At 42.9% G+C, this 11756-nt stretch overlaps 1 protein-coding gene across 2 annotated transcripts in view; it reads right to left on the bottom strand.

Annotated features, from left to right (window-relative positions):
- Window positions 1-1964: 1964 nt before the first annotated feature.
- dgkb (diacylglycerol kinase, beta) overlaps window positions 1965-11756 on the bottom strand; it is a 73352-nt gene continuing 63560 nt past the window's right edge. For both annotated transcript variants that reach the window (XM_065958074.1, XM_020653612.3), the window contains 3 exons: window positions 7170-7290; window positions 6876-6936; window positions 1965-4048 (listed from right to left, as the gene is read on the bottom strand). In XM_065958074.1, coding sequence (XP_065814146.1) covers window positions 3941-4048; window positions 6876-6936; window positions 7170-7290 — 290 coding nt within the window. In that variant the 3' untranslated portion in view covers window positions 1965-3940. The remainder of the gene's footprint in view (window positions 4049-6875; window positions 6937-7169; window positions 7291-11756) is intronic.

Raw genomic sequence — 11756 nt, forward strand, 5'->3', positions numbered from 1 at the left:
TCCTGTAAGGGATACATTGTTGGGAGTGCCGAGGACCCGCTGACCTGGAAGTGAAACAAGGGTCACCAGGCAAATCTGAGGACAGCCCCCCCCCCCCCAAAAAAAACCTTAACTAACACATATGGCCAAAAACATGACAGTACCTACCTGAAGCCGGTTTAGTGCAATTAAAGTTGTTTTTTTTTTTTTAAAAAGCTGTACAAACAGTCTGCTAATAGTCCAGCATTAAGTCATATTTCTCACATTGTTTGTATTTACTTTCAATAAAATCATTTATAGAAAATCAGGATTTAGATGTAAGACTTAAAAATACAAATTTAAAAGGATGAAAGTCCTTTAGCAGTTTAGTTGGCTAGTTACAAGCTAACTAGTAGCCTAGTTTACCAGCATTGTTTTTGCCAGTGTTTGCTGGTGTAATCTGGTCAGCAGCTGTTGTGTACATACACACACATTCAAAAAAGCCTGTGAGCATAAATGAACATGTTTACAGCCTGGTTCAAAACACTAAATAGGTCTGATTACACACTGTACACATTTTTTTTGTAACTCATCTGTTTTGATTTGATGAAAGTTAAGAGTTATTTCCCTTAAGGCCTGTAGCCAGGGGCGTGTCCAGATCTTTTTTTTACTGGGGCATTTCAGAAGTGTGATATGTACACACCTACACACACACAGATACATTCATATCAATGAATGACCTTTCTAACTTAAAAAATGATAGCTGCATTATAACACAAGATAACAGAAACTTAGCTTAATTCATTAAGACACAAAAACCTCAAATTCACAATTTAAACAACATTTAAACATTTGCACAATGTCTTACGTACAAAAATACTGTACATGGCAATGTTTTGGTCCCGGAAAATGGGCAGTTCATTGCACACAAGACACTGTGCATTACTTTCCTTTGCACCTGTTTTATGAATTAGACGTAAAATACAAACAAAAAAAAAGCATACAGTTTTTTAACCATTTAAAACCTCTAAAATCATCCAGGTGGTAAAAAGTCACTTATTTGTCATTCTGCGTCTATTAGCACATTTAATTGGTGAGATTATGATTGTTAATGAAAGCCCAATAACTCAATTTAGACTTTAATTTTACATTTCATGACCCTCCAAAATCACTTAAGAATGCAGATTTTATATTAAGTATATAAAAACTATAAAGCCTCATGATCTGACTCAACATGTTCTATAAGTACCAGCTCAGTATCTCTCAGTTAGTAAAATGAAAGCAGCTTGTCATGAAGAAAAAGGATCAAATAAAATGTCTGCTAGATATATATTGCTTGTGTATCTGTAAAACCCTCCGGAGTAGCAGCTAAACGTGAAGGGAGACTCAAAGAGAAAAGAGAATAGTTCTTACTGTAGGCATGTTTTTTTTGGTACAGCAATCAGTTCAGATTTCCTTGCAGTGGTGTGGGTCAGATCTAGGATAACCCCTTGAAAGGGAACCTTACCATTGCATTAAACACTTGACTGAGAGACGGACATATCGGAAGCCAGCAGTGGTCACGCTGGTGCCATCTTGGATCCTGGCAGGGTTCCATTACCAGGCAGGTGAAGTGGATGTGAAGTGAAGCAGGGTGTCACTCCTGCTGAACACCCGCCCCCCCCTCACAAACCAAGAAACACAGTTCAAGTGCAGGTGTGCACCCATCTGACACTGAGACACACACTAACAAACAAAGTGCCAATCAAGAGACTTCTTTTTTTCACCGTTATTCCTGAGAAGTTGACTTTCTGGTTCGGCTTAAAGAAATGTCAGCAGCGCCACCTCGATCTGCTCCGTTTCAAATATGCGCAGAGGCTACAGGTCTGGGGCCCCCTACTGGACTGGGGCCCCAAGCATTTGCCTGCCAAGCAGCGCCTCTGCATGGTCTCATGGTTACACGAGGCTTCTAGCTGCTGCCGTCCCAGAGTCAAAGATCAGCGTACAAAGAAAACCAGACCACGACGTCAAACAACAAAAGCTTTTTATTATCACTTGTCTCAGTCCACATTTGCAGGCATAGTTTTTATTTTTTTCTCACGGTGTGAGTTCTACAGTCAATCAGAGCAATAAAACCAACGATACTGTGTACAAAAATACAAGCTCACTGTACAAACGCCACACAGTACAAAGCAAAGACACAGAGACTCGTCAGACCTCAGTCTGCACGGGGGGGGGGTGGCACTTTTTAAAAGACTGAAAAACAGACGAGCCCCCCAAAATTATTCTCTCAAAAGAGCACGGGTACACTTCTGTTCAAAACGACACGTCGTGTAGGTGTATGTCAGGTGTGTATCAGGTGTGTGTAGGTGTGTATTTGTGTCCTGTGTTTATCTTGTGTTGACACTGAACGAGATAAATACTCTTAGAATGTAGAAATGTGTTGAAATGTACCGAGTCACCACAGTCACCTTTAAGAATAAAGCTCTCTTTTATTCATGTATATCAATTTATAATCGCACTATATAAACATTTTCTATATAAATATGATTTATCTGAATCAGCAGACCCCTGTATGAAGGAGGCAGTTTAAAGAAAAATCAAATATTAGAAGGAGTCACAGACGGCATTTGCAGACGTGATTGGCTGTGAAATGCTTCAGAAGACTGTAATTATAAGATGGGATTGATTTTCAGTATTGATTCTTTAAATCAAGCTTGTGCAATATGCCAATAGTCATTTTGTATTTAGGCTTTAATTGTTTAATGTACGCTGGTATGTGCAGCAGGCTGTAAACACTCAACAAAAGACATCAGAGCAAATCAATGACCGCAGGAGGTCAAACTGCTTCCTCATGAATATCCAACTGTACAGCCATCGGGCGGACATGAAAAAAACACTACTTTTTTTTTCTTTTTTTTTTTTGCTTTTTCTTTTTTTTTCAAACTCTAAAAAAGTACCTGAGTACCTTTAAATACACGCAGGATCCAATCAAAATGCAGCCGTCTCCTAGATAAAGTGTGATATGGTTAAACCGAGCAGCACTCTAGATTTAGATTCAAGAAAAAAAAAACGATTTCCACAAGTGTCAAAACAGATCGCGGTCACTCATGCAACACAAAGTGTGCACACAGTTGGTAAAACTGTCCCGAAAAATCTCTCGTGCGACGTCGAAACAGAGAGTGTCATGCATTTTTTTTTTTTTTTTTTTTTACGAGGATCAATAATCGCTCCTAATCTTTTTCACTGACGGAGCAGCAGCACATCAGATCAAAACATGACATCGCAGGATGACTCGCAGGAACCGTCGTAAAAGAAAGCAAAAGCGATCCTGTTGTTTTCTTCTTCTTCTTTTCTTTTTTTTTTTTTTTTACTCCGAGACTTGAAGCCATTCTCGAGTGAAGCGCTGACGAAACGTCGAGCAAAAGAAACGTCGAGCAAAAGAAACTTCACTTCTTTCTAAACGCTCGGAAAAGATCATCTGCAAAAAAAAAAAAAAATTCCAGATATGTCAGCTTCAACAGCAGCGTCCTCGTTCAGCGTCCATCATGCATCAGGGGTATGCAAATGCAAAAAAAAACAAAAAAAACTGTTAAAAAACATCAATAGCAGCAAAAATATGAATAAATAAATAAATACATCTTTTCACAAAACACATTCTTCTGTGGGGTTTTTCATCCACATGGCACGGATCACAACAGCAGAAATAAAAACAGACTTTTATAAAAACCGCACCCCCGAAATAGCTCCAGTATTTTTGGAGCTAGACTACACTACATACTGAAGCGTCACACCTCAGTCTGGATTAATTGAGGCCTTCTTCGGTGACGTCTCTTTGCTGCAGGAAATACTCGCTGCACCTACATCTTGCTACTGTACGCTCACGCCCCCCCTCCCCCCCCCCACCTCCTTCACAAACAGGCCGAGTGATGATCAACGTGTGTCCGCTGATCTGCAGGTGTTTGAATAGAACAGACTCTAAAAGGTCTGGGACTGTGAGCGGTCAGTCTTTGCTCTCGGTGCGTGTTCGCCTGACGATGGAGGAGAAGCAGCTCCGGCCCTGCGGCGCTCCCATCAACATGGCCGCCTGGTTCTTGTGGACAATCTCGATCTGGAGGTAGAGGAGAATCAAAGAGGGAAGATTTCAGCACATGTCACAGACAGTTGCATAAGGGGAGCGAGATAGCAAAGTGTGGAGGTAGTTCAAAGCCAAAAAAAGCTTGTACAGATGGAGCCACCTTAAGTTTCCCGTGTTTCTGTGGTAGGGCCGTGACCGGTCTGTGCTAGGACCTGGCAGAACCCCACTTGTGGAAACTAGTTGCAATCATTAATCTGTCCACCAGGAGGAGCAGTGATTATGGATTATGTGATTATTATCAGAAACTTGATTCCACTGATTCCTATTTGAGTGTCCCTGATTATATCCACATTCCTGTCGCTGGTGTGGACGTGGATGAGCAACGAGGAAGGAAGAGGAAGTGCTGCCCAGAGCAGCTTGACAAACGAAATGTCCTCAAGGCGGACGGCCCGGGTTCGGGTCCGAACCTGTGGCCTCCTTAACCCATACCCCACTCTCTCTCTCTCTCTCTCCCTATTTCCTGCTCTATCCTCTGTCCTGTCTAAAACAAAATAAACGACCTCCAAGACCTGAAAGGGTCCTGGGTCCATATGTGTTCTTCTTAAACTGGGTCTGTTAGATTATGAGGGTTCTTTGAGGGTCTTTCATTTCTCTGGTAACAAATGGCTACATACATTATGTTGGTCTTAATGGTTATAACATCAGACTAAATCCTGTATCTGAACCGTTTCTGTTAAAGGCCGAGCTTGTAGATGAATGAAGCAGCAAATATCAACCATCAAGGGTCGTCTTATTATGCACATCGTTCATTTGACTGTTGCATTAAAGAGTCGCAGTAATGGGGAGAGGAAATGCTGCCATATGCATTAAAAAGGGGACAAGGGTCTCTTCAAAGGGAAGCTGCCATTTCTTGAACTTGCACTCTGACTCGGCGGCAATTACCAGCTTTTGAAGGCTTTCTGCAATCGTTAGACCTGATTGATCCGTACGTTTCTGATTCACACCAAAAAATATTATAACCTTTTAGGAGGAAGATATGAGGGAGCACTTGAAAAACATTGGGAGCATTGGAAGTGAGCTCTGTTTAAAAGATGCCACAATAAAAATCCAATCAGTTCTCACTGATTGGATGAGTGTGAGTGACCTTACTAATTATATGATCAGACATTAAGGAAACATGCTATGTTGAAGTGCTGGCTTCTCTGACAACAATGCAGCAGCCAGTATGTCCTCCTTCTAACTTTAGATTCTGGTCCTGAATGCTCTGGATTTGTTTGGACCAGAGAAAGTAGGCGGTTTCAAGGCGACCCCCACACGGCCGTTTTGGACGCCCCTCGGTTTGCCAGATATGAGAGCAGTTATCAGGTCAAACCAACAGGTGTTGCAGCGATGGAAGCGAGCAAAAACGTGCTCAAACTAGGATCAATGTTGGAGATGCTTTTGAAAAATGGAGAGAGGTTGGAACGCAGAAAATTTTACAGACCGAAGCAGAGCTGGCTAAACACTGAAGCTACAGGTAACCTGCGTTTAAATGCTTTGAATTTTTACGACCTTTAAAACACTCTTAAAATCAAAGACAGATAGGAGTGTAGTGTAGTTTCTGTCCCTGTATCTCTCTTACAGATCATTGTTTGTGTTGTTTTGCAGCCTGATAATTCGCTTGCCGTCTCCTGCTCACACACGCTCTCCATCAAGTGTTTTGCCCTCTGTCCATGATGTTCATTTCTCAAAATGAAGCTCCTCACTTTGTGTTGATTACGGCTGTGTTTAGCTTTAATTACAACACAGATGAAGTGCTGCTGAGATTTACATATGGATCGCTTGAGAAAAGCTGAAAAAAAAGAAAAAGAACAGAGCATGACCAAACGAGTACCCTGCAAGTGCTCTTGTGTCTGCAGGCACAACTCCACTGAGCAGAGTGAGGATCTCACAGACCGTCATATCCAAGATGAGATATTCAAACTGTCCGTCAGAGCTGAATTTAAAATCAGACGACCTGCTAAATGATGGTACAAAAACATCACAGTTGTTGGGATGTTAACCCACTAAATATTAACAACAACAGATATGCAAATGAAGCTCAGTTCCTCTGCATGCATAACATATTTAACACCATCAATCCATTTGCATTTTAAAGCGACATATTTCACGTGTCACTGCCGCTTTGATAACTAGGTCTGAATCAACTGCTGCAAACTGAAATAATATAGTTCATACCAGATAGTATCCTTGTCAAATGTTTGTTTTTATGTTCTAAATATGATGTTATCTCTCAATTTTCTTTGTTTGGTCACTAAAGAGTCAATTAAATTGATTATTATCTTAGAAATTTTCACACAAAAGTCCACACTTTTCTGTAACAGGGGCTCTTGTTGTACATAAATTCTAAACATTGTAGAGAGCTGTCTCTTCCCCCCCCCCCCCCCCCCCCTCCTCTCTAGAGACGATGCTCACGCAGGTCACCATGTGTTGGACACTGAAGCTTCAGTGTTTAGCCAGCTCTGCATGGGTCTGTAAACCTTTCTGTGTTCTAACCTCTCTCCATTTTTCAAAAGCATCTCCAATATTGATCCTAGTTTGAGCACGTTTCTGCTCGTGGAGCTTATTAGAAACATGCAGAGACTTTTTAGGTCGGGTACAATCACTTCTATCTGAACCACTTCTCTTGCCCGCTTCCATTGCTGCAACACCTGGCACTGCACTATGATATCTCACAGATTGGTCCTTTAAACTACCACGAGTTGGAAATGACTTCAAGTGGCTTTTTTCAGTTGTCACATGGTCACTCTATCCCTGTTTGAAGTCAATCTGGTTTAAAACACCTGATAAAGTCACTCAGTGAACACATTTAATGACTTACAGTACAGGGAGTCTGCATCCAGGGTTCACCATCAATCTGCATCGGGAGAGATTTACTGGTTCTGTCAGGGACAAAAAAACATCATATCTTCAACATTTTCATGTTCAGATGTTGCACACAATAACTTGATGGTGACTGACAGGATGGGAAACTTTTAAATACTTTTACATGTAAAGTCTTCAAGATAACAAAGTTGCATTTTATTGTTTTGTTCCTTGTTTAAGCCTCTCCCAGAGGCTTAAACTTCTTAAAATAAGAAAAACTAAAACACATTCAAAAAGTGAAAAGTCAGACCTGATGGTCACAGAGGAGCACTGAGCCAGGCGTCTCCCAGCGCTCTTCAGGCCGGTGTAGATCTGACCCATTTCCATCGCTCCCTCCAGACCCACCACCTCCAGCAGCTGGTCGGACAGATCTGAAACACACAACAACACACCGTTAACTACACTACAAGTCAAGTAAACCTGAAGTACTGCTTTTTAAGTATCAGTTTCTTCTCCATCCTTGTTGTTGATGAAGATGATCTTTGAAATCCTGCCCTTTCTCAATTTTGATTGGTCGACGAGGGGGAGAGGTGACATTTATTTATTTAAGGACAGCAGTTTTCCAAAAGTTGACTTGTTCTCAACTGAGAGCGCCGTATGAGAACAATGACAAAAAATATTAGCTAGAAATTTCACTTTGGACGAGAAATGAAAATGGTGAAGATGCTGAACTTTATTGGAAAATAATCTCTGACACGCAGTGCACACAGCACCTAAAGGCACTGATGGACCATTTCTATCACAGAGTTCATAGGGTTAATGTTCACAAGCTAGGAAATAAAAAAGGTACATTTGTGGCTGTATGAAGGCCAGAAACATGTTTAATTTATTTGAGATTTCAGTCATTTGTTGGGGCTGTTAAATATGTTAAAATGTTGAAGATAAATCAGTCAATAACGATCAACATGATGATTTTGCTCATCATTCCTCCACTTCTGAGGTGGCAGTAGCTCAGTCTGTAGGGACTTGGGTTGGGAACCTGAAGGTCGCTGGAGGTCCTGGTGCGGACCTGGGTGCTGGAGAGGTGCTAGATCACTTCCCGAGTACTGCTGAGGTGCACTTAAGCAAGGCACCAAACTCCCAACAGCTGAGGTGCGCTCCCCGTGTAGCAGCCCCACTCTGACATCTCTCCATTAATAAATGTCCACAGGTCCTGTTTGTGCATGTGTGTGTAATTCGGACCTGTGTGTGTGAGAAGCAGTTCTCTCAGTAACAGAGTGTGGACCAGAATTTGCCCTCAGGGATTCTTAAAGTATGTCAAATTTAAACACTGCTAATGTGAAAGCCGGAGACTCTCACAGCATGATGTGAGAGGTACGATGAGGGATGAAGGAGAAAGGGAGGAAGGTAAAACTACAATAAGAGACACATGATGTTATCTTCCTTATTTCAGACTCTGCTTCTTCTTCTTCTTCTTCTTCTAAACATTCAACAGTCCCAGTTACAAAGAAAAAAAAGGCACCAAGAACAACAGGCTACAAACACAACAGCTATTAATTAGATTGCACCGGCAATGCAAAGCAATCTTGTGATAATATAATTATTAATTTCTTCTGTTTTGCAGTCATGAGCATTGATTTTGCCCCTGCTGGAAGCCCAGAGTCACACAGGGCCCATCTGTTTCCGCGGCCTGCTCTGCCTCCGACTCTCCGTCGAATCGTCCCTCCACAAATTAAGAAGCTGCTGCCTCTCTGCTGGGCGCTCGCAGACTCTAATTGAAACCAAGACCCATTTTTAGTCGCTCGGTGCGTGAGAGAGACAGAGTTAGCTCGCTGTCACTCTTATCTGAGCCGAGTCGGCTTCCTGGAGGAGCGTCGCAGGTAATGTTGCCTCTGTCCTGAGGTGTTGTTGTTGCTGACGAGCTGTGCTGTCCAGCTGTCACCATGGTGACAGACATGCGTCTGACCCTATCTGGTTGCCAGGCTGTGAGTGCGTCGAGTGTGTGTACATGCTCAGCAGGTTGACCTCCTGACACAGAGCTTTAAACCCCCACCCCCCTCCCCCGCCCATTCTGACTTCTCACGTTAGTGCAACCGGCTCACACTGGCTCTCCCTGACACCTATGATGGACGGCGTCACCATGGTGATAGGGATTCCTTGTTGCCTGGGGCTGCAAACATTTAGTATACCCAAGAGTCCTTAGACCAGACTCTCTGAGAGATTTACGATCACTTACAATCACGTTGGCATCGTTTTTAAGACTTGGAAGCTCCTCCCACTGCTCGTGATTTTTACCTAACCTGACACAATATTTAATAAATATTCAAACTTAATAAATTGCAGACACCTGCTTTCAATAAAGGCCTCAGGTTATAGTGTAAGACTGTTGTCAAATTTGCAGCCAGCCTCAAGTGGACACTCAAGGAACTGCGGTGTTTTTTCACTTCCACATTGGCTTTATTGGTGCTTGGCAACATGTCAGCGCAGGTTGCAGGGGGCTAGAATGGAAGTCGTCCATCTTTATATACAGCCAATGGACTAAACACAGGAGCTAAACGCAGAGTGACAGTAGTAAGAATAAATCTACATTTGGGAAAATCCCGCACACAACAGTGTGGCTCTAATCTCAGGAACGCCTGCCTGTCAGCGTGGAATAAGAATCTTGGTCCTCGTCACTGTCTTGGCCGGCGGTTGCACTCTGACACATGAAGATCAGCAGGGTGAAAGAGTGATAACAAAAAAGAGGAATAAAAGAGGAGATGGTGACAGGTCGAGGTGACAATCAGCTGAAAGTTAAACTAAAGAGGGATGTCTGGAGGAGGTGGAGGCTGATTCTCCAACCAAAGCTTCATGGAGCTTGTCATGGAGCATCAGTCCCAAGCATCAACCACTCCACCCACGCATGGACGCCCCCCCCCCCCCCCCCCATCACTCCCCTTCCCCCCCTCCCCTGCAAAAACCTCAGTCCCATTCTAAATAATTCACTCCGCAGCCATTCCCTTCCACCTGAGGGGCTTGTCTCCTGGCGTCACCAGCGGGACGATTTAACAGCTCTCGAAAGGTCAGGAGTTTTTTTTTTTTTTATCCCCTAGCCTCCCTCCCCACCCTCCACACACCCACACCCCACAACAACAACACACACCCACACCCCACAACACACACACACGCACACACACACACACACACACACACACACACACACACACACACACACACACACACACAGAATAATCCCTGTGAACAGTTTGATCCGTGCATCGTGCTCGGCGGTGCCCCCTCTGGGCTAATGCACTCTTGTGTTTACCTCTAAATACGTTGTTCTCTTGATCTGACAAGTTAGGCTGCTCACCTTGAGGGGCACCTTGCACAAGGGCATCCCCCCCCCCCCCCCCCACACACACACACACACATATACACAACACACACATCAATAAGCAGACACACCAACACAGTGGCCTCCCCTCTCAAACTAAGTGCCTTCCCTGGTTCAGACGGTGTTTTTTTTTTTTCAATAACCACAATCTGAAAACGGATTGATTTTTATTCAGGGATTAATGGAGTGTTCATCGGAGCAAGGTTTGGCTTTAAATGGATCAACTATCTACCTCGCAGGCCGCCGTCCTCTGTGTCGACCTGTACCTTCATCATCATCACATCAGAAAAGTTATAATACTCCTGAGCATTATCTTACCCGATGTGTCGTCTCCCTCTTCGTGCTGCTTTGTAGCTTTAACTGCGTTTTGATACCTGCCTGTTCTATCTTTCTTATTCCTGTTTTTTGTATTTATCTTATTTTGTACTCTCTGTTTGTCCGGACTGTTGATGTTTGTTCTGTTGTTGTCCTGACTTCCTGCTTCGTCCGTCAAATCACTTTGTGAACATCTGTTTCTAAAGCTGCTTTTTTTCTGCGGAGAAAAAAAAAGTAATAATTCTGTAGTCTCCTCAGAGTATCCCACAATGCATTGGGAAAAGCAGTTTACAACCAATGGTCACAATCCAAGCAATAAATATCAGCATGCATTGTGGTTTAAAGATTTACGAGCTGAACGTGGTGTTTGACTCGACTGCTCTCAGACGGAAGAGAGGAGTGACCAGCGTTAACGCAGAAACACGTAAAAAGTTGGCATCTGGGTGGCTGTTTTCTGGCTATTTCTCTGAAATGACCATTTCATTCTGAAAGTCCAAATCGTCTAAAACCGCAGACGTTGTCGGGGTAGTTTTGGTGGTCAGAGTCTTGTATGAAACATACATACATGCTGTTCGTCAACAAGTTTAGTTAGCGACGTTAGCTCCAGTGCCAGCTTAGTTACGTGTGCCATCGCACTAATCTCATGTAGACAAAAGTGACAGCGTCGCACGATGACGTCAAACGGAGGAGAAAGCGGCGCACAGCTTGACGTTATAAGAACATGGTCTACACATTAACACCTTAAACAAAGATTCTGAACATCTTTACCCTGGAAGGAGTTTTACAGAAGGTGCGTTTTCAGCTACCTAACATTTGTGTACAAAGTAAGAAAGAAGAAAAACCAAAATTTTCAAAAATACCCGCCTACATGTGTACTAGGCCTTCGTCTGCTCTGAGAGACTTTCAGCAAGCGCCTTGTTTGGCTGCTTCATCTTCTGTTTCCATCCAACACATACACAATTCCCTTTTCACACACCCACTCACCTACACTACTGACTCCTCCCACATCCAAACCTTTTCTCTTTATGCAGTTTAATTTATCTTCTTGTAAATAAATCAGCTTAATTAAGTGTCTCTCCCTTTATTTCCAACGACCTTTGAGCAGGTCATGACAATACCTACTTACAACAACAATTGTGGCACACTGATTTTCTTTACCAATACAAAGTAAACAACAAGCAGAAGAGTTAGGAATGTCGATGTGTTTGC

The sequence above is a fragment of the Labrus bergylta genome, chromosome 8 (genome assembly GCF_963930695.1).
Source record: "Labrus bergylta chromosome 8, fLabBer1.1, whole genome shotgun sequence".
In the NCBI taxonomy this organism is placed as follows: domain Eukaryota; kingdom Metazoa; phylum Chordata; class Actinopteri; order Labriformes; family Labridae; genus Labrus; species Labrus bergylta.